The sequence below is a fragment of the Helicoverpa zea genome, chromosome 8, assembly GCF_022581195.2.
Source record: "Helicoverpa zea isolate HzStark_Cry1AcR chromosome 8, ilHelZeax1.1, whole genome shotgun sequence".
NCBI lineage: Eukaryota > Metazoa > Arthropoda > Insecta > Lepidoptera > Noctuidae > Helicoverpa > Helicoverpa zea.
In genome coordinates this window covers 9,316,482-9,338,735 of record NC_061459.1, presented here as the reverse complement: position 1 = coordinate 9,338,735, position 22,254 = coordinate 9,316,482, and the positions used below count along the sequence as shown (strand labels likewise).

General features: G+C 37.7%; 4 protein-coding genes across 5 annotated transcripts; 1 reads left to right on the top strand and 3 right to left on the bottom strand.

The window, feature by feature from the left end:
* Positions 1 to 59: 59 nt before the first annotated feature.
* On the bottom strand, positions 60 to 1,600 carry LOC124632542 (testis-specific serine/threonine-protein kinase 1-like). Its single transcript, XM_047167412.1, has 2 exons — positions 1,037 to 1,600; positions 60 to 896 (listed from the first exon to the last, which is right to left on the bottom strand). The coding sequence occupies exons 1-2, from the start codon at positions 1,130 to 1,132 to the stop codon at positions 99 to 101; spliced, it is 894 nt and encodes a 297-aa protein (XP_047023368.1). The 5' UTR covers positions 1,133 to 1,600; the 3' UTR covers positions 60 to 98.
* Positions 1,601 to 1,790: 190 nt separating this feature from the next.
* On the bottom strand, positions 1,791 to 5,827 carry LOC124632650 (ER degradation-enhancing alpha-mannosidase-like protein 2). Its single transcript, XM_047167554.1, has 8 exons — positions 5,596 to 5,827; positions 5,123 to 5,419; positions 4,656 to 4,899; positions 4,311 to 4,461; positions 3,795 to 3,974; positions 3,268 to 3,524; positions 2,776 to 3,020; positions 1,791 to 2,656 (listed from the first exon to the last, which is right to left on the bottom strand). The coding sequence occupies exons 1-8, from the start codon at positions 5,691 to 5,693 to the stop codon at positions 1,960 to 1,962; spliced, it is 2,169 nt and encodes a 722-aa protein (XP_047023510.1). The 5' UTR covers positions 5,694 to 5,827; the 3' UTR covers positions 1,791 to 1,959.
* A 1,684-nt stretch (positions 5,828 to 7,511) lies between these two features.
* Positions 7,512 to 12,574, top strand: LOC124632315 (cyclin-A2-like). Its single transcript, XM_047167103.1, has 7 exons — positions 7,512 to 7,881; positions 7,951 to 8,237; positions 8,485 to 8,689; positions 9,511 to 9,734; positions 10,133 to 10,337; positions 10,552 to 10,859; positions 11,014 to 12,574. Exons 1-7 carry the CDS (start codon positions 7,738 to 7,740, stop codon positions 11,126 to 11,128), a joined length of 1,488 nt encoding a protein of 495 aa, XP_047023059.1. The 5' UTR covers positions 7,512 to 7,737; the 3' UTR covers positions 11,129 to 12,574.
* Positions 12,575 to 12,895: 321 nt separating this feature from the next.
* On the bottom strand, positions 12,896 to 21,931 carry LOC124632316 (tumor necrosis factor receptor superfamily member wengen). 2 transcript variants are annotated; one of them, XM_047167106.1, is made up of 4 exons: positions 21,371 to 21,931; positions 20,565 to 21,042; positions 19,009 to 19,119; positions 12,896 to 13,092 (listed from the first exon to the last, which is right to left on the bottom strand). In XM_047167106.1, exons 1-4 carry the CDS (start codon positions 21,383 to 21,385, stop codon positions 13,031 to 13,033), a joined length of 666 nt encoding a protein of 221 aa, XP_047023062.1. In that variant the 5' UTR covers positions 21,386 to 21,931; the 3' UTR covers positions 12,896 to 13,030. The 2 variants fall into 2 exon arrangements, with proteins under 2 accessions (XP_047023062.1, XP_047023060.1); XM_047167104.1 differs by having other exon boundaries at positions 18,991 to 19,119; positions 21,371 to 21,922.
* Between the last annotated feature and the right edge of the window lie 323 nt (positions 21,932 to 22,254).

Sequence of the window (22,254 nt, the reverse complement as noted above, 5' to 3'; positions counted from 1 at the left end):
CATGGTGGTATTCCTAAATATCGACCGAAAAATTGCAAGCTATCATTAATGTATCATAAAAGTACCTAATTATCAGTAGCCTGATGGATTCTTACAAATTAAGACTTCGTTTTCAACTCACTGGTAAGCCTACTGTCCATAGCAATCCAATCGGAACTGAGCACTTGTTGGGCGGAGTGGCGCAGTCCTGGATCAGGTTCCAATAGATGTTTGACAATAGCCTTACACTCGACTGAGACAGAGCTGCCTACTCGAGATCTGAATCGATATTTCTTGCCCATCTGCTGCTCGTACAATTTTCGCATTCGCGTGTCGTCAAATGGCATAGACTTATTCAGCATCACAAATAACACCACCCCTAAAGACCACAGATCGGTTGGTTTAGGCAGGTAGGGTTTTCCACGAAGAATTTCTGGCGCTGCATATGACATCGACCCGCAGTATGTCTCACTTAACACAGATGAGTCGTGTTCGTCCACACAAAATCGGGCGAAACCAAAGTCAGAAATTTTCACGTTAAAATTTGCTGTCAGGAGCACGTTCTCGCATTTAATATCACGATGCGTTATCTCCAACTCGTGTAGGTATTGTATGCCTAATGATAATTGGCGAAACCACACTCTGGACTGATTTTCGGATACGCAGCCGTTCTTCAAAATGTAGCTCAGCAGGTCTCCGTTTTCAGTAAATCTCATAAAAATATAATACTTCGTTTTTCTTTGAAATATACTATGCACGTGTATAAGGTGAGGATGATTCAAGCGCACAAGCACGTCTATTTCGCGTGGCAAAAACTTGATAACGAAGTCTCTTGGAGCTTTCGACGTCTCTATAACCTTACACGCGAGCGTAGCCTTATGAGCGTCGTCTTTTCCCGAGTACTCAGTTAAATATACCTGTTGAACAATACCATAAGAATATTACGTACAAAATATTAAGTAGGTACGCAGTTAGATAGACTAGGCGCATTTAACCAAGCGCAATGGGCGCCTAGTAGGTAATACACCTTACAAACGATTCATATAATGTTATCCACCTTAGCATAGGCTCCTTCACCTACGAATTTTTGTAATTTATATCCCTTTGAAGACAAAGTAATTTCTTCTGAGGCTGTAGTTTTCAATTCTGACATGTTAACATAAACATGTGGTAAAACATCGAGCACTGTGTTTTCCACAAAGCACCTTTCAACGCACCCTTTCGATTCGCTGGTCGGCTGCTCATATTCGAAGGGAACGTATGCATTTTTATAATTTTTATTATAAATATGTTACTTCGATCACTAGAATTTATATTTATTGTTCTTCATTGTGTTACATGTCGAAAGACGTCATCGTGAATCCGTCATTGACGGATGTGACTTCCTTCTTATTTCTTCATAAAGTCTGTCAGATTTAGACTACAGAGGTAGATGTTACAGAGTAACATCGACATGAATGCATGAACTGCACCCGGGATTCCGGACATTGCCTTTAATAATGGCACAGAATTATCCTGCGTCCTAGTGAGATCCCTAGCGGTTATCGAAACTCTGTCAAAGGCATGAAGAACGATACGCAGAATACGCTGACCACATGGGTGTTCCATTATGTCCCAACTTCAAAATCTGTAATAAATTGCTAAAGAAAGGTAGGATCCTTTTTAGGCTCACTTTATAAACTACTAGCTGTTTCGCGCACTTTCACCCGCGTTCCGTGAAAACTGCCTCAAAGCTAAAGCAGCGTCTGGCTAGAAAGCTGCAGGTCTACTACTTATATAGTAAAAAGGTTTATAAATAAACTAAAACCATGTAGTAACAGCTTAAACTTTACTGTATCAACTAACACAGAATGCTTAACAAATAAATAAAAGGTAATGTGGAATGAAATAGGTGTCTACCACACACTTCCATTTACAAAAAAATAAGTAATGAAGTATCGTGAGATTTGAAGAGAATGTCTGTAAAAATATAACAAATAATTACATTTCTAATTGCTTTTTGTTTAGAAATTCGCCAGCTAACGATATCCTTTGAAGAAAAGAGGGTGCTGGGGTCAATAACAACTCGTATTTGCCGACATCTGGATGAGGTGGGTACCTCTTCTCTTTACGTATTCTCTCCAACATGTGTTGCGGTTCACATTTAGTCTTAGATTTCCAGTCACTATTCAAAAAGTCTTGAATAACTTTAGGTAATATTTTAAAAGTTTCCTTTGCTTTAGTTTCGCTAGGTGTTTGTAATTGCTCTGGCGGATTTTGTGGGACGATGATATCATCAACGTCGAATTGTGTCGTTGGTGTATTATTATCTGTTGAGAACGCTACGTCATCACTGGATTCTTGATTTGTACCACTGTTATTATAGTAGTTATTGATACGTTCTTTAACTATATCACTTAGACTAGATTCATTCTTTGTTTTCTCTCTCTCAGTTCCATCAATATTGACGTAACCCGTCCTTGTTTCAGTCTTAATTAAAACTTGGTTTTGATCAATTTTTTCAACAGTACCAGTTTTAGCATCATCCGATACATTGGGTTCTGCCTCCGATTTAGGGGTTTCAACAGTTTTATTTGCTACATTGTTCTTAGTAGAACCTTCAATCGTGGTCATGAATTTTATATTGTCTTCTTCTTCAAGTATTTGGTACATTCTGTGAACTTCACTTATGTTGATCCTGAAAGTAAGTAGGTAATAAATAAGTCAATCATCAGGTCTAGAAATATGTACAATTCTTCTGTAAATTAAAATATACTAATTACATACTTTGTTAAATTAAAATATATAGTTGCTTACCCTTGTCTGGCTTCGTGGCAACAGTAAAGCATCGTTGGATCAATTGGGTGAGCCTCTGTATTGAAGATATATCCACCCATATCTACCACACATTCTCCGTTAGGGGTGTTGATAACCGTGCCGTGTACGCCCGGGTTGTGAATAAAGTTGTCCGGGTCAAACAATAAGTACAAGTATTTTGTAGTTTCAGCGAGGAAGAATGACTCCATACGGTCCTCTTTGCGGTGATCGCGTACGTCTTTGATCTGAAAGACATTGTTGATTCTATAAAGAGATAAGTTACAGGTAATCTTTCAAATACTCGCGACGAATTCCGTATTTTTTATAATAAGGGCTACATTTTATGAGACCTGTGGAAGTAGCTCTAAGCAGAAGGTATCACAGCAAAATATGTGGTTTTGTTAATTTTTTAGTATACTTTAGCTAGATCACATTTAACAGTGTCATCATATTAAAGGAGCTTTATATGTACATATTTATTTTAGGACTTACCGTAGCATAACCGCAAGGGGTCCTCGCTGAATGCTGTATACTCCTCAGAATATCTTCGCCCATCTGCAGAAGTATTGGATCTCTAGTATCTCTGTACAAGTACATTATCGACTCGATAAGTTCGGGACGAAGGGGGTAGCTCTCTCTTGACGAGGAAGCTTCACCAGTACCGAGGTTGTATACCTCAGGCGTGAATCCATATTGCCTCCATACGCTGTGGTAGTTGTGTATTATACGCATTGCGGTGTCGCTTTCACCTGAAATTCCAAGGTATTCCAAATTTCGAATAAAAATAATAATGTCGCGACACCGCGTGGTGAGGATGCCTTTTGAATTAATTATGATAATTTGTGGCGCCATTGACGTAACATACAATTTATACCAAATTATAGTCTTTTACTGCGACACAATTACCGCATAAGCTGTATATAGCCTGAGTGTTTATGGGTATGTATATTATTATTAAACCTCTAAAATAAAGAAGCAACTCGTAAAATCTAAAGAAATTGTTGAAATAAATGACTTACCTACAAGGCTAAGCACGCCAGGCCAGTAAGACTCAAGGGACTGGAACACAGGTAATGTAACGTGTCCTCGCAACATCGTCGCCCAAACAAACCAGTCGTCTTTCTTCAAGTACTTCTCTATGGCTTGCCGCGCTTCCACAAACATAGACATTAGTTCTGGTCTCTCTAATAGGATAGAACCTACAAGAATGTTTAAAGAAATAAATATGGTGATTTAGAAACATACAGGAGGAGTTTGCTGTGAAATAAAAACTAAACAGGTCATTGATCATAAGCGTAAGAAACTCTGGTTGTGGTCAATTCCTGTATGAGATTCCTTTTTTTTCGGCTTGGATCCAGCCCTCAAAAATGCTCCCTTTTGCACACCCATAATAAACACCCTTATGTAAGCTGCTATATACTCCCTTATGTACTTCGCCTATGTACTCCCTAGTTAGGAAAAGCTGTGTGGATAATTATACAGGCAAGGAATAGACAGTTCAGGAGACAGCAAAAACCTCACATAACACTACATACCTTTAACTAAATATTCATAGTATGAGTCAACACCGCCTCCAATCCCAGCATCTTGTGCTGTCCATCTGCCCGTCATAACATCTATATGATTACCAACAAGTCCTATTGGTGATTTGTGATGGTATAATGCTTGCAAAGCATTATAAGCTATCTGTAAAATAAAACATATACTTCAAATCTTAAAATGGATGTTTATTTGATTACAAAAGGTGATGTTTGAGTATATTATGTGAAGCTTATGTCAAATTACTACTATCCATAAGCCAAACAAACTGATTCTTATAAAAGGAACCACACATAAGTTAAACTAGATAAATGACTGAAGTATTATTTGGGGCTAGATACCTCTTCATATAAAGGATCTCCAGTTAACCGACTTAATGTTCCAAATTCTATAATAAATGTTCCGACTCCTGCAGTGCACGTGACACTGGTCTCTCCCGGTGGCACTCCAGACCTCAGGTTTATAGTGCCGTAAGGCATACCAGTTGTGGTATCAAAAGCAGCTATTAATCTTTGAGCTACATCCTCTGCGAGTCTCAGTAGTGGGCCGTTGCAGGGCCACCCTGGTTCTAACTTCATGCCTGTTCTGAAATAGATGTGTTCAGAGAAGGTTATCAATTTTACTAAGTTTTTGTAAGTGAAGTGGGCATATCTGTGATTCATGTTTGTGGTAAGTGGTACTATGCTGTTTCAAGTATAAAGCAACATTTAGTTTACTGATGTAAACATTTAAAAGCATGAGAGTTATTACCAATAAAATGAAATCAATCACAGTTCTGTAAATGATACTTGTATCATACTGAACTTACTTATGGGACAGCAAATGAGCACTCAACAGTCCTCCAATAATTCTAATATTAGTTTCAAACACTGATACATTAATATCTGCATCAAAGTTCTTCTTCTGTAGAACTATATCAACAACTCTGTTGAACTCAGTGTAGTTGCCCATGATGGCTAGTGTGTCTAATGCATCTATGAGTGTGAGGGAGTAACTTCCCCAAGTGTCCACGCCATCACAGCTCAGCGGCCTCAACTCGTCGTAAGGGTATGCATATCGTAAGTAACTGTCATAGGCATGCTGGAACATATCCCGTACTTCCTCCCTTTAAAAGGAAAATTGCATTTTGTGAAGTCGTAAACAATGGTCAACACGAATATTATCATGTAACGCAGTAATTATTTAAAAGTATTCTGACACAAGGTATAGGTTTATAAAATTATGAAAGGGAAACAGAAAAGTTATGATTGAAAAGTTGTTCTTAGGGGTGGTCTTTCGTACCTGAGTTTCAAGATATCAGACTTTTTGTACACTCGAACTCCATAACACGTATCACAGCCATAAGAAAAAATAAATAATAATATTATCGACTTTATCATAGTTACTACACAACTTAGTGGATTATTGACAATATAAAATATTGATCTAAAAGATCTTTTAAAGAATTTTTGATAATTTCTGTCTGGATCTTGCTCTTCTTACCACTGTGAAATTCTGTTTACGTTTATGTGTCAATGTCATTGTCACATCATGTCATCACTTCATTGTCAATGTTATAAAATGACAATTTTGACCCTTCGCCGACCAACGCGCGATTTGAGAATAGGCCGAAAATTATAAATTTTGTTTTTGGTACATTTTATATTCATGATTAATTTAAAAATAATTACATAGATATCATAAATTACTTTCTCTTAAATCCGGTCTCAAAACAGACAAGAAAGAATATTCTTGATGCATATAATCTATACTAATATTATAAAGAGGAAAACTTTGTTTGTTTGGTCGTAATGGATAAACTCAAAAACTACTGGACCGATTTTAAATATTCTTCTACCATTAGAAAGCTATATTTTCTGCGAGTAACATAGGCTATATTTTATCCCGGTGCGGGCAGTAGCTCCCACGGGACGCGGGTGAAACCGCGGGAAAACGGCTATAGTTCGGCCATTCAGAGAATGCGTTCCTGACACGTCGCGATTGAACTGACGACGTAACTTTGCAATGGCGTTGCAGTTACGATAAAAATATTTTTGCTGGTTGTTTACCGTTTTAACAATTGAGGAGCATTAAAACAACATTATTATATCAATAATCAATGAATGTTATAATTTTGTGCCAAACTGAGTGTCAAATAACTTGGTAAACAATATTTTTCTAAATCTATACTGCGCTATTACAAGGTTATGTCAGCGGTTTATATTTTGTAGTGCTGTGCTAAAAATAACAGGCAAGTATCGTAATCTGTTCTTATACAGTTATAATATAAAATAATACGTTTTGATTTTCTTTTTAAGAATTGGAAAATAATGGACTATAAGACTTAATTATAACTTTTATGAAAAATAAAAATAAAACTATGACCAAACCGCATTTTTATACTTAGATTAAAAATGGTAACCCCAAATGGCGTTATGGGCCGCCATTTTGTGACGCTAAAACAGTCGTCCGTTGTCGTTTCGTGCGCATAGACCACGTTTTTCAAGTGTTTTCGATCTGTTTTTATTTGATTACCCGGCTTTTGTTAGACCGAGATATCAGGATTGATTCTGTTATTGATAATAATATAATTATACATGTAGGCGAAGATGATGATGAAGACACCACCTCCTCAAGCAAATCGGAGTCTGATTAATATTCTGTTCGCACATTCAATTCAATGTACTTGTAACAAAGAATAAATAAAACAATTTTAGTATATGAATATTACCTTTTGTTGGTTTCCACTTCAATAACTAAAATATAAAACAAATGATTCCGCCAATTTAAAACGAAAATAATCTTAAAATAATGCGGCGGTTCATTTTGAAGGAACGGTAACGAACTCAGTGTTATGTTGTGCCCATCACTAGTCGTGACTAACTGATAGGTGTCAGGAACGCATTCTCTGAACGGCCGAAGTATAGTCCTTTATAAACGTAAACCAACAACATAGGTATTTGATTAAATTCTCGGAATCAGAAAAGGCTAATTAAATAAATAAGAAAAACCCTTCTTGGCCATTGGTTGGTTTGGTTTGCAATATTTTTTTTATTTTTGGCATAAACTAATAAAAAAGAGAGGAATTTGCCATTTAACGGTTAAAAACCATAAACTATCATGGGCTCATAGATTACAGACCGCCTAATGTGCATCTCGCATTTTCATTGGTTCAAATTCAAATAAACATAGACAACAGAATAACGTAAACTGCAACAGCTGAAACTTCTAAAATGTCTGTTGTCCGTTGACGCTTCACTTGCGTTTTGAGGGTGTATTTTAACAAAATCGGTGTTTAAATCTAAATCTACTCACAATTTAACTGACAAAATGTGCTTTTAGTTCAATAATTTGCACATTTCCGCTTCGGTTGCCATTATAGCATTCGCTAGACCCGCGTAAAGCAGATCTGGTATTTTGTTAGTGTTTACGGAAGCGGGTGCAATGGCTTTTAGAATACACGAAGATCAAGAAAATGCCTCTTTGGGGTTACGAAAAGACAGCGCAGATGTATTTGCTGCAAACCAACGTCGCGCCCTCGGCGACCTCAGTCAATTTGCGTGCAACCAAAGTCGGAACCTAAAACTTGTGAGTATGGTCCGGTAAGTGTTAACTTGTATATTTTGTTCAGTTGTCCTCATCCAAAACTGTTTCTAGCCTGGATTGACGAATGGACCTTGTAAAGTTCAAGATGAGAACAGGACTATGCGCCAAATTAAGAATGAAAAGAACATCGTACCACCCGTGGCGCAATTTCGCGCCTTTAGCGTTTATGAAGACAAGCCAACTGAGGCGGAGGTCAAGAAACGAGAGCATACTTTTAAGCCTTTTGTTGTCAAAGAGACGAAGAAGGATAGCATATTTGTCAGTAACGAGAATTCAAAAGCGCTGTGTCTTCAAGCTGAAAAGAAACCAGATCGGCTTATAGAACCGCCTTCAGCTCGGTAAGTTATGAGTTCTTTGCCTGTACTTCATAACCTAACTCTTTACTTCTTCTTTAAGACCAAAAATAGGTGCTGAAATTAGTTAGAATTCCATATGACAATTATTATTACATTTTGGTAAAGTTCCATTTTTTGTTAATGATTCTGTAGAAATATAAACACTAAGGAAAGGTTTTATCATAGCTTTTTGGTCATAGTCAGGCTTCCAGCTTGACTTTGTCATATTCAAACTGTTTCCCACTTTTAGGCCTTTGCAAGAAAAGAAAAATGTGGTGGAATCCCCTATGTCAGTTGTGGACACTAGTGTGCTCTCTATGTCCATATCTAAGAATGAGAGTCAGATTATTGATGATGAGGATGATGATGCAACCACTGCCCAGACTGACCGTGAGATGTTCTTCCATGTGGTTGAGTACCGACAGGACATCTATGAGTACATGAAGGAGATTGAGGTATATAATCTTGCTCTTATTTTGCTATATTTTGTCATCAAGAACTTCCTCATGGACATTATTTGCCTGAGGCAGTTGTAAGTTTTAAGCTGCTATCAGTACTGAGATATCAATGAATTAAAGAAGGTCAACTCAAAATTAGGTCAAGATGCAGTAGTTCATTATTTTTATTAACCTCAAATGGACTTAACTAAAAGATCCACAATAATGTCCCTTATAACTTGTTTATTCACAATATAATTCTGCAGTGCAAATTACCAAAATTTGCTTATGGAGACAACTATGCCATTATGTACAACATACTGCTAACTTGTGGATTTGCTAACTAGAACATTGCTTAGATTGTGAGTTTTCTATTTATACATAAAACATGAAATGGTGTCAATGACCATTAAGCAGATTCCCTGGCCTCTTAGAATTAAAAATTAAATGCTGATACTATTATTTCTCTCTATAAACCAAGTGACCATATTGGAAATCATATTTATTAAATACTAGCTTTTGCCTGCGGCTTCGCTCCCGTCAACTGACTTCTCTACTTTACCCTATTTTTTTTTTCATAAGAACCTTCTCCTGACAATAACAAACACAATGAAAAAAGAATTAGCCAAATTGGTCCAGGCGTTGTTGAGTTATGCGCTTCCCAACACATTTTGCAATTCATTTTTATATTATAGATTAAAAAATTCATACTTTGATGTTGTATTTGTAAATGAAGCTCAAAAACCATGAATAGTATAGAAAACACAACTTGATTATCTTGGTTTGAAATTCGTAAAATTTGTTTGTTTGAATATAGAACACACATGTACTATTTTTAGGCAAAGAATAGAGCTAACCCCCGCTACATGCGTAAACAGCCTGACATCACCCATCTAATGCGCTCCATCCTCATTGACTGGCTGGTAGAAGTATGTGATGAGTACAACCAGCAGAATGAGACCTTGCATCTGGCTGTCTCATATGTGGATAGATTCCTCTCCTACATGAGTGTGGTTCGCACTAAACTGCAGCTTGTGGGCACGGCTGCAACTTATATTGCTGCGTGAGTATCATTCAATTTGTTTTTACCTTTTTGCTGACAAAATAAATGGAAATAAATAATGATAATAAATTGTAGGTAGACAAAAAAAAACTTTATATTCTGTGTTTAAGATTGCATGTATTCTTAACTAATTTATGAATGTGTAGCTTTGTAGTAGCTGTCTAAAAATCATCATTTGAACCATGGCTTGACTATGGATTGTTATTATGACTGTTTATAAAATAGTAGGGATGTGACAAAGATAAGAGGTAGACTGGTGGGAAACACCTAAAGCGTTAAGTCCGCCGTTGTTCAATGTGCACAAACTGGGTATTCAATAAATAAAAGCAACACTCGTCATCTATGGAATAGTGAAGTATTGAATCATCGAATTCAGGAAATTATTGTTTTGCATACAGGAAATATGAAGAAGTTTATCCACCAGAAGTGTCGGAGTTTGTGTACATCACAGACGACACATACACGAAGCGTGAAGTACTTCGTATGGAACATCTCATCCTGAAGGTTTTGTCGTTCGATCTGTCGACGCCAACTTCTCTTGCATTCCTGTCTCATTACTGCATATCCAATGGTCTTTCAAAGAGGACATTCCATCTTGCTTCTGTAAGTATCGCCTTGAGGCTCTACCTACAAAAATCTTCGATATCTGTTGAGTTTAGTCTTTAAGCAACTACCACTATGCAAAATTCAAAGAGTTTCGTACATATACACGCGTCGCTAAAATGTTGCTCTGTTTAACGATATCAAATATAGAAGATTGCGTGGTTTTAAAAACAATTATTTAGCGTTGATTTAAAATGGTACATTTCCCCAACAGTATCTTGCTGAGCTATGCTTGTTGGAAGCGGATCCTTACCTTCAGTACAAGCCATCGGTGATCGCGGCGAGTGCGTTGGCAACGGCCCGCCACTGTCTACTGTGCTCGAGTTGTACAGAGGAAGCGAAGTCTGACGGCAAGGAGGTTGATGCTCAGTGCGCCGCCGCCGCGTGGCCGACCGCCCTGGCCGCCTGCTCCGGCTACTCGCTCACCGACCTGGACTCTTGTCTGCGAGAGCTGGCCCGCACACACTCACATGCTTCTATGCAGCCATACCAGGCGGTGCCAGATAAATACAAGAACAACAAGTGAGTGATCTAATTCAATTATCCTAATGTCCTCTCATTATTTGTTATTTTTATATTTTCACAACTCAATATATAAATTTACTAAGCCATCAAGAAAAGCAAATGAGCTGTCGTACGTACGCAATTAATTAAACAAGAATTTATTTTCCTTTAGATTCGACGCTGTATCGACGATCGAGCCCAGACCGATGTTCTCCGTGCCGAAGTACCAGCCACCTGCTCCCGCGAACAGCACCCGCCCGGCGGCCGACAATACCCGAAGCAGCTAGTAAATTCCCCAATATGATCCAATGTGTTACTTAGAATTAGACGAATTGACCGTGTGATCGGATGACGGACCCGAATTAGTGTTAATGCAGCCCTCGTGCTCGAATGTTATTTGCTCAGTGGCTATTTCAATCTCCCGATAAGATCAATATCGTAGAATACGTGCAAATCCCTTGGTCGCTTAAGAAAGTACAAACCAACCAAATCGTGGCCAGTAGGATACAGAATACATATTTTTTGTAGTTATATTTGTACGGCCAAAGATGTACATAATCAAATAAATACATAAGCAATTCCGCCTTTCCCGCAAGTCAAAAAGAAACTCAAGAAACATTACATGATACATCCCTTAAAATATCTAATCTACCTCTGCAACATCTGAGTGAGAGATAACCGCAGAGGCATTGTTTAGGATTTTAGATAAAAAGAAGCTCTGGGTATTATTTCGGTAGGTCCTTTGCATCCATGTTTGCCTTGAACGCTACTTTATATTTAACAGCCAATGCAGTAAAACATTAAAGGTGAGTACAAAACGTTCCTGAGTATTTCCAATTCGAAACTTAAGACTTGTTACATTTGTTCTAATTTCTATTATAAGGAATAGAGTTCAACTAATAAATATGAGAGATTGGAATCCTGTGTAAGTTGTTATGCTAGTTTTAGATTTAACATTTTCCTATGGAAATAAAAATACTTCGACTTCTGTTAGCATGCAAAATCTTTTTACTTCTTAATGTGTATTGTGGTTTATGGTTGCATGACGAGTGGTCTGGACACGCATCAAAATTCGTATAATTGGTACTCAATTTGCAAGAAAATAAACGTTCACATTTCGCATTACCATTAATAAATATTTAATTTACTCTTCTCCCAAAGAATCTGACCTCAACAGTATATCTAACCAGTTTATAACAGCACTCGCCTAGACCATAATGAATGTACAAATTAATGTATACTTAAGTTGGTATCTATTATAAATCGTAATCATAACATCAACCCTAACTGTGTTCATTTTATCTTCGGAGGTCTTCCGCATTTTCCAGATTATACAGATTTTTTACTTTTTGCCGCTGCTTTCAACGCTTTTATTTTTATAGATTAAGTAGGTATACATACCAGGAGGACTAGGCTTCACAGTGAATCAAGATGTCACATATAAATTCTACAGGGTTTAATTATCTAGCTCTTAGAAATTTACATTTGCAACGCTTTTGAGTTCGAGACACTTCCTATAGGAACATTAGTGCATAATTTGATTCCGATTGATAGCATTTCAGTGCGATGTTTGTTAGTAAATTATTATTTTTGAGATGTAAGGTATGTTTTTAATATTGGATAGTAGTTTTTAATGTAATTTAATATAATAATATAATCGCTATTTTTCTCCAGTTTTGTAAATGGAGGTAAGTTCGAGTACCTTTATTGGTAATTATAGTATTTTAAATAAACTTTATTGTTTTATTTAATAATGCCATTCATACATATAATGTGGATGTTCTCCGCATATTCGAGTGTCTAGAATGTCCAAAGAAAGGGAAACCTTGAATGTTTGCCTTCCAATTATCCACATATTCCTCAGTGCTTATTGCTGTGTTTACTGGCTGTCATATAGCTGGTTATATTAGTGGTGGTATAAAATGTGTGCTAGACGAGGTACGGTCAAATCTATTTGGAGCACGTCTGCGTCAGCGCAGCGACGCAGCGTCGCACAGCGCCCCAGAATGCGCAGCGACGTACAAACTGTACGGCTAAATAATTAAAATAATGAGTATCTTTGAATTCGTATATTTTATCTTAAGAAAATAAATTTTCCTTAATCTTTAAAAATCTTGAAGTGCGAGGTCATTTAGAATTATTAAGAATTATTTGTACTGTTGACTTGTTGATGAACTATTTCGGTGGTTCTAAGAGTTGTGCTTCTCCTGTGTGTACACATTGCCCAATCCTTTTTTAGTTGAATTCGGACCTGAAACAAAAACACCGTTAAATTAATATACACTTACAGAATTTGCAATTACTCTTGCGTAACGAACTATCCATTTGTGATATAAAAAGTTTCTCTGCATATAGGCAATGCTAATTGCGGTTTGTAGCAGCCATATTTGAATTTACGGCTTGTGCGCGTGCGCATGGCATTCTAAACGTTCCCCAGCTGCAGATATTATTCGCGGGCAACCTGTCGTAAAATCTTGCGGATATAAAACACTCCTTGTACGGTAGCCGAGTTACCTATCTGAATAAATTAGGGAAATATGTATTTGGTTTCAACAATATGTTATCGTCTCGATTAGGAGCACACCTGGCTCCTGGCAGTGGTTTTCTGCGGTTAATAATTTTCCACGTTTATTTTTAAGCTTCAGTTGATTTGTGTACAATATAAACAGTAATGTTGGCAAGTAACAAGAAACGTGCGGGAAACGTCTACAAGCTGCTCCGTATTTCCAGGAAGCTTCCAACTAAACAACTCGATAATATTCCCATTTCAATTTGATTTAACCTTCAAACGTTCGCCAATTCTTCGTCCCGTCTGATGCGCGAGACTAACAATTTAAATCTTATTTGAAAATGAGTAGTTGCTTGTGAGACGAAAGACGCGGTGCATAAACATAATAAATCATGTGCCATTCAGTCTGCATCGCGAGTTTGCGACGAGATATTTGTAGCGCGATAACAGCAACGTAGAGGAATCACACACCCTTTTGTTTTTGTTGTCATAAATATAGACACGTGTTTTATTATGCCATTTCAATACCAACTTTTTAAAATACCGTTTCTTCTATTTAGGAACGCTACAACACGGAAATATCGTAACGTTTTATTAGCCATGACTTCCTCCCACTAGGTAGTAGGTACTCTGCTTGCTATATTATATTGATCTTGTCGTTATTATATACGAACGTGTTCAGAAAATTAATAAACTTGTACGCATCTACGATTTAATGCATCCAGCATACAAAGCCATAACACCTTGAATTAGAGTTCAGTTTACTTGACGTCAAACCGAAGGCTACAGGAGACCTTCAAAAGTAAACCTCTATGTATAAGCATATAGTAAGCCTTAGTATTATATAGGTAAGGTACCTATCTAAGCCCTTGGATTAATTAAATTCACCCGTTCAATTAGTATTCAGTCTCGACTGATCCGGTTAGTACTTTTCGTACTAATCGGCTATCATTTTCACATTTCAGTCTATCGCCACCATGGGGCCATGCCATAATGCTGTGTGTGATAGGAACGGAAGCTTCCATTGCGAATAAAATAAACTTGATGTCCGATGTACCCAAAATATTTAATTATAGGAATTTTCGAAGACAATATAATAGTGTTATTGACATCGTGCTCGTGCATGTTAAAGAATAAGCACCATAACAAGCGTACGAGCCACTTCCGGAGCCCCGAAAGGAAAGGAAATTCACTCGCAGATTTGCCATTCCGTGCACGATCGTGACATTGTCCCGAGTGCTCCACTGTTCCCATGCTATCTGGTTATTAATATCCAACCATGCAACACATTTAACGCTTCTGTTTGATCATAAAATGCCATTATTATGGCCCCTAACTAAATCTATAGGTGTTGGCTTTTAGGTAGATTGGTGTGTTGCCTATTTTCTAGCAAATCCTAAAGGGATGGTATTAAGGTACTTTGGGTCAATTGCAATGATTTAAGAAAATCCATCATTAAAAGTGGCTATTTTATTGCTTATTTTATCCAAGTGTGCAATGTGCATAGACTACGACCCGCAAATTGGTTGCTGTGTGAATTTTTGCTTGCAGATTTTTCTCTATAAATTAGTGTTGTATGATTCTTATGAGAAACTTACGCTGTCCGTCATTTTTTTTAATTAACACAGTAAGTATTATGTAGATTGTTGCCCATTCGATAGAATGTGTGTAGACTGAGATATAACGGTAGATTCGTACCATAGTTCCTACGTAAGTACGTTTCCCGCTCTGCTCTGGTGTAAATTCGGTTCGCTTCGTCTAGTTGATGTTATATTTATGATAGATGTATAAAACAGATAGCTCGGAATCTGATGAAATCTATTTATTGACTGCGCAAACATCGTGTGAAAGGAAGCTTTTGGGCCATTTCCTGGCGCTGAGTGAAATGAGGCCGGGCGTGCCGTGACGCATGTTTTTACCTCTGCATCCGTTTATAATTATAAGTTTTTTTTTTATAATAGAGTTTTACAAATGAAACCCTGCTGCTGAACCTTCAATGAACCACAGATGCCTATCAAAATTATTTGGCGAATTACTGAAAGCCTACTGACTAACAGGGACTGGTAAAAAAGGACTAATTAGTTAGGTTCTTAATGATAAGGGAAAATTCGCTCGCAGTTACTAACTAGGATCTTATTATTTTGCATGCCCATAAAATCCTATTCGTCTAGGAACATTAGCAATAAAACGTTGATTCGAAACCAGGGGCCCGATTCTCCTAAGTTAATAATGTCAAAATCGAATAGAAATCGAATCGCAATATGATCGTAATAGCAGTTTTAACCATATCGGGCATTCTGCTACTAATAAAAGACCAATCGTCTTCGATTGACATTTGATTGGTGTGCGATTGCTCTGCTATTTTGGTGATTTTGGTCTATACGGTAGTTTGCTGTACAATCATTTTGCAATCGTAAATCATTTGCAGACAAAATTATTCATTATTGAACGACAGAAAAGGATAAAAACGTTTATTTCAAAGAAAAAATAGCGGAATGCCACATACGCTTCAATTGTAATCGAGTCGGGATTGGATATCAGTCGAATCGAGTCGAACGTGAATCGTATGACGCTTAAGTAAAATTAGGAGAATCGGGCCCCAGCACAAATTAACGTGCAATAATTAATTACACAAACGTTTCGTGGGTCTACCTAACTAGATCATGCTGACTGTTTAAATAGGTACAGGCACTAAAACAGTTCCTAATTAACACGTTTCAAAACAAGGAAACCATAAACTTTTACTAGTCGCTAGCGCTTTATGTAAATCTAGATAGGTACTACATAGTCGTTTTGAGCCAAACAAGAACGTTCCATTGTAGTTTTAATTACTCACGTAAATAGTTAGCATTTCCTATGTGGAACCTAGACTTTTGTATGGAGACGTCTTTAAATAATCTTCCTGTCCCAAAAGTGTGGAAAGTTAGTTCTGTCCAAGCATTCCTTATCGTCAGTTTGATAAAAAGGTGATGTAGGTATCTAAAAAAGATTGAACATTTAATTAATGTTCTCCGTTTTATTCATCGAGCTTATTCATAGGGAGTAGAATAAAAATAAAATTAGAAAGGCAAATTGCTATGGAACAGTATATTTGCCTTATAAATTAGGTCGCGAATACCTACTGTCAGTATCTAAAACAACTCATTATGCCCAGGTATGTAGTATTGTAGTTCGAGTAAAATGTCTGCTAACATAAATCGTGTCTGTTAGTAAGAAATCCCAAACAACAATAATGATTTAACCGTGATCACGATCTTTCTAACGTGACTTGACTTTAAATTCTAAACGTTTCCATTGTAATAAAGCTGTTAACGATTTTTTTATTATAGGATTTTAAATACTTCATTTATTGTGTCTATTTAATGAGTTAGGTAAAGATTCTTCAGAGAGTTTAATTAGATAAAAATATTAAATTTTCTAGGATGTTCCGAAAGTGAAATAAAATCTTTATATTTAATAGGTAAATTACCATATACTTTTTTTAATTCTCATGAAAGTAAATAGGAATTTATTTGTATTGTTTGAATAACGCATTTATTATGAAAATAATCATTAGATACACAGAAAGGCGAAACGAATCGAACCTCGAACCAATAAGTTAGGCCACACCGCTGATCCTTTATCCCACGACGCGCGCGCACCCTATGGAATACCTAATAGGTTAGCGATCGAGTTCAATGCACAAGGTTGCTGCGACCACTAGCCCGCATCTTTATTCTACTAGTTCGTCTGTAGATGCGTGTCGAAATTCTTAGATATAGCGCTGAGCTGCATCGCTCAATAATTTTTGCAAGCGACGTCTCTACGTATCTCGCGATTCTGGCGATTTTGCTAGCCAAGCTAAAAATAGATGTTGCTTGTAGGAAAAAGCTATCGGATTGAATGAAGCATGACACGGAAAAAAACTAAAGTGAATCAAATTTTTGCAGATGCCATTTAGTACGCTCTTTTCGCTTCGTTTTTTTACCATTTGTCTAGACTTTTCCATTAGTGACGGTACCGAAATTTATAATTAAATAACAGTTCAATACACTAATAAATTATCTATCGAAAGGGCTCTTTAGTATTTATTGTTGTCAAAAATCGGTATAAGCAGGAAGTGTGGGCCTTCCCGGCGGCTCGAGTGAAGCCCTGGGGCGGAAGCAGCGGCGGTCGCCTCGGCGACAAGCTTGCATTACAAATAACCCCCTAATGAACACACGTGCGTTAGTTACTGCCAGATTGGGTCGATTACCTGCCTTCCGAAGCGGCCAAGATAATCCTAGTTGGCATTGCACTTTTACCACCACTTCATAGTAACTTATCGTATAAGGTAGGTAAGTATACCGTTTCGTTTGATGTTAGTGAAAATACAACTCGGTTACGAAGCAGTCCTTCAGAAAATTCTCATACAAAAGAAAACGCAGAATACATATTAATTGACATTGATTGCGTTTGCAAACAGAAATTACGCATTCAGTAATAGAGAATTATGCATTCAGTAAACTCTAGTGTTCAGAAAAACATGGATTAGAATGTAGCTACGGTGGCGAAGAAGCAAAGGGCGAGAACCATAAAAAATATACTTGGCTGCTTTTACGCAAAGAAAATATTGAATGTAAACAAAAAATAAACGTTTGTTTATGCAAGGGGCCCAGGTGCTAGCACGCGTTGCTTGGATGGTCGACCTTTAAATCTTGTTGAACATCGTTTTTTATGTTCATACTATTTACACTGAAGAAATAACACTAGGTGTGATGTTAGTTATGAATAGGACCTTCTTATTTCTGAAAAAGACTTTCTAAGAATCCTTTCTGTTACTCTCTAGATGGATTTATTTATAACCCCGTGTTCCACTTGAGCTGAAGGTAGGTACTTCATCGCAATTTGGAAAGCGTCCATTGCAACACTAATACCGTTGTCGAAGGTATCAAGTACAGAATGGTGATGTATCGACAGAGCCATTAAAATTTGATCGACATCGAGCACACGTACGTGACGGCATCCCGTGGCCTCCATGCAGCATATCGTGGATCCATATAGCAACAATTAGGAACAAGGCTCTTGGATACTAACCGGCTATTGTAGGACAGTGGTCAGTGCTTGTGTAGCTGTAGATACGTGATATCGCATCAATCTCCTATATCCAATTATAACCATATTAAACCTTCTACACGTAAAGCTCATAATATTCGGCTAGAAAAATCGCTATTGTAACATAGGTACCTATTTTGCTCGTTTTCTTTCGGCAACCCTACATTATTTTGAATAGGTACCTACGTGGTTTATGGAATTTTGTATTGAGTTTATCAGTTTCATCTTATAGGGAGAAAATATTTTATAAGGCAACAGATTTGACCTCGAGGACGTCCCGATCAAAAATAAATAATATGCTGGCGCCATTGCCAGCCAGACGCAAGCGCAGCCCACGCCCACGTAAGACCGTATTTTAAACTTGACTGGAATGGCGCCAGACGCCGTACCGAGAGGATCCCACTCTCTCGACCAGCCCGTTAATGAGAGTTATGACCAAGTAAATATTCCTTTTTCGGGAACACTTTTGTTCTCCCAGAATCACGCAGTTAATTTGTAACCAAAATAACAGAAGCTTTTTAATTGCTTTTTAATTAATGCAGAGTACAAACAACAATTAGCACGTACCAAGTAACGCCTCCTTGCCTAAGTTGTGAATGTTGCAGTAGATGTGGTGGTCAGCTGCCACGACCGGCTCTGCTGTCGTTTCGCCTCCAGCTTCCATTAATTTTAATTTCGCCGTCAAATCTTGTACATCTGTAAAATTAATAAACACTTTTACAAACTGAATTTCGAATTTATAACGACTGCTTGCCTACCTACGTCATGAACCAATCGTATCATGGTCAACGTCATTAAAGCGAGTAGTTAATGAAAGTAACTGAATCTATATTACAGTTCTAATTTTGGAATAGTCGAATGCAACCAAAACCGTTAGCTATTGTTACGCGTGCGGTCCGCTACGCAGGTCAAAATTAGTAGCGCACATGTTCAAACAAACTGGTATTGTTTACATGGGATCGGTGCGCGCGCGCTGCCACAGAATTGGGTCTACGCCTACGCCTGCAAGCTTAGATTTATAACTTTTACATAGCTAGATAGATCTATTATTTTGATTGAACATGTCGCCTCGACTGCTGCAGTTTGAAATGTTGTCGATTTTTAAAAGTCTCGCTCTTGCAGTTTTATGTCCTAACCATTGCAGTTACCGGCTAACAGTACTTTTTCTAGCAAAACGTCATACAAGTTTCAGAACGAGCATACCACAGCTTAAGAGACGTAATATAGATAAACACAAGTCGTTTTGTCTGTATTTACATTACATAAACATAGATAAAATAAGTTCCCACTCCTGCCTGCATAATTTCCACCAACAAGAACCAAACTTTAAATAAATAATTCGCATGGTGTAAACACGTTGGACGCGGTATAATTTGTGGTTTATTTATTCAGGATGAACGATCAGCTCGCGCGACCTCCGTGTAGTCTCGTTTTTATTATCCAGACGGCGATGACGTCTTACGAATATCAACACTAGTATAGCGAACTTTGTGGGTCGTCTAGTATTAGTTTCGGATCCAATGCAGTGGCGAGACAGCCAATAAAATCATGTTCAACAACAATAACAGCTTTGTTGTGGCGTTTACACGTTACAGTAAAAATAACAAGGCGTATACAACTGGGTGTCGCAAATAAACAAGGAACCCTTATGATTTTGCAAAGTTCTCTATCGATACGATAGCAGTTTCACTGAGAATGAGGTTTAATTAGCATTCAAGACTTTGATGAAATTAAATTTATTTTTTATTTAACAATTTTGGATGATCTGACTAGACTGAAATAGCATCCCAATAAGAACTGAAACAATTTTTTCCTGGTTTGGGCCACCATTGATTACATTCTGTAAACTTATTTACCTTTAATTATCTTTAACCTTATCCGGATAAGGTTAATTAAATCGCGTACATGTAAGTGTTTGCAAGTGCAAAGGCGAATGTAAAATCTCCATTTTATGAAGTGGGATCACATCGCTGACCTGTGAAAACTGGCGACCTCCGGACTCCGGACTGCGAAATTGCCATCCCACTGTCTAGTTTGAATCATTCTAATAATGTAGACTTGGAGAGTAATGTTGATGCTAACAACCGGTCTTGTCGTGATGAGATGTCAGTATGTAAAGAGTTTATCTACTAGTATCGTACCTGACTTAAGCGCTCGCTTGATGACCCTCCACTGCCTGGCATGGTACAGCGACATCACCAGCACCACGACGAAGAACACGATACAGCCACTCGCGGCCACGCTGAGGCTGGTCGTCTGCAGGTCCCACGACACATCGTTTCTAGACGTCACTTCACTATCGTAGTCCACATATTCGTACTCGTCATCACTGGATAGCAGTTCACTGATTTCATTGTTTTTTTTAAGCACCTGTTTCGGTGTATTGAAAGGAGAGATTTGGGCCTCGTACAACGACTGGCAGATAGTGTCCCTGTGGATTTCGCAGGGGTATCTGACGACTAGTCTCTTGGCGGGGTCGCATCGGGTGCAAGGCACACAGGTGCCGCGCTGCCGGTCCCACCAGCTCAGCCCGCGCTCGCAGGCGCCGCTCCCCGCCACAGACCCAAGTGCCAGTGTAGCTACCAGCAAACACAACTTGGGTATATCTCCTAGCATTACCTGGAAAATGTAATGAATATGAATATGTAAATGATAACAATCAGTAGAAACAGTGGATCTATTAATTGCCACTTATCAATGTATGAGTCTATAAGGTAATAGATTTGTGATACTGGTACGCTCAGCAGATAACTCATGCACTAGAATACAAAACTGGCAATATCAAGTGGTGTTTATTTAAAAACCAGTTAATTTTCAAAATGATAAAAATGCGATGCTTATGTAAGAAGCATCTATCTTTTTTGTGCTAGCAAATTTTAAACTCAAAGTTTCTCTTATGATCAAGCTACAAATGAAATTAAATAAACGAATATATTATTGTCATTACCTCCTTCCTACTCATGTATGCTGTCTAAGTATTCATGAAGGACCACATCTCAGTACGGAATAATTATGGTCGTTTAGAAAGCTCACTTTCACCAGTGTCACTGTTCAATGATTTGTGGCCACAATTTGTATTAAACTTCTGTGTTAAATCCATTAACACTGGTTTATCACTCACACACTCACAGTCGTTGTTTTTGATAATATATGCTAATAAGATTCGGGCACACGATGCGCTGTGGCTTGGCCGCGATCGCAGTTCGTTCTGCGCTGCGCGGGAGACGCGGCATCACACTCGACTGAGCGGTCCCCTATCCCTCCTCCCACGCAGGATGCGCACGCGTTGCCCGCCGATACAATCGTACGGTAGATCTATTCCAAGTTGCTTTTGAGGATTTAACAATTTATCCGCGTCAATGATAGTTGAAGCGTTTTTCGATCGGCTACTCAGATTCAATATTGGGCCTAAATAATTTTATGATGATTTTATTCAAATTCATTTGTTTACATCAGTCTAGGATAAACTGTACCTATACTTTCTGCTTTAAGTTAACTGCCAATAATTCTGAAAGAAAGAGATTTCTAAATATTGGCTGACGTGTAGAAATATGAACAATATATTTCAACCGTTTTTATATTATGTAAAAGGTAGGTAGGTAAGTATTATGTATACTAGTGATACTTACGTCTAAATACATAGCTATGGCTATAGGCACATAGGGCATAAATTCAGATTCCAAACATTGAGATGCGATATTCCAAAAGGTCAATGCTTAAAACACTGCCCAGTCCAGGAATTGAACTACACTAGCAACCAATTGATTGAACCGTCTATGGGCAATTCAAGTAGGTGGGTACTTTAATATTTTCTGTTCCGTAAGGTAAATA

Excerpts from the sequence above, each read along its gene's own strand:
- LOC124632542 (XM_047167412.1), bottom strand. The coding sequence starts at position 1,132 with ATGTCAGAATTGAAAACTACAGCCTCAGAAGAAATTACTTTGTCTTCA. Across the intron at positions 897-1,036 it reads GTGAAGGAGCCTATGCTAAG|GTATATTTAACTGAGTACTC; the intron begins GTGGATAACATT and ends ATTGTTCAACAG.
- LOC124632650 (XM_047167554.1), bottom strand. The coding sequence starts at position 5,693 with ATGATAAAGTCGATAATATTATTATTTATTTTTTCTTATGGCTGTGAT. Across the intron at positions 5,420-5,595 it reads TCTGATATCTTGAAACTCAG|GGAGGAAGTACGGGATATGT; the intron begins GTACGAAAGACC and ends TTCCTTTTAAAG. Across the intron at positions 4,462-4,655 it reads GAGATCCTTTATATGAAGAG|ATAGCTTATAATGCTTTGCA; the intron begins GTATCTAGCCCC and ends TTTATTTTACAG.
- LOC124632315 (XM_047167103.1), top strand. The coding sequence starts at position 7,738 with ATGGCTTTTAGAATACACGAAGATCAAGAAAATGCCTCTTTGGGGTTA. Across the intron at positions 8,690-9,510 it reads AGTACATGAAGGAGATTGAG|GCAAAGAATAGAGCTAACCC; the intron begins GTATATAATCTT and ends TACTATTTTTAG. Across the intron at positions 9,735-10,132 it reads GCTGCAACTTATATTGCTGC|GAAATATGAAGAAGTTTATC; the intron begins GTGAGTATCATT and ends TTTTGCATACAG.
- LOC124632316 (XM_047167104.1), bottom strand. Across the intron at positions 19,120-20,564 it reads CAAGCGAGCGCTTAAGTCAG|ATGTACAAGATTTGACGGCG; the intron begins GTACGATACTAG and ends TTAATTTTACAG. Across the intron at positions 13,093-18,990 it reads AGGCAAGGAGGCGTTACTTG|GTCCGAATTCAACTAAAAAA; the intron begins GTACGTGCTAAT and ends TTTTTGTTTCAG.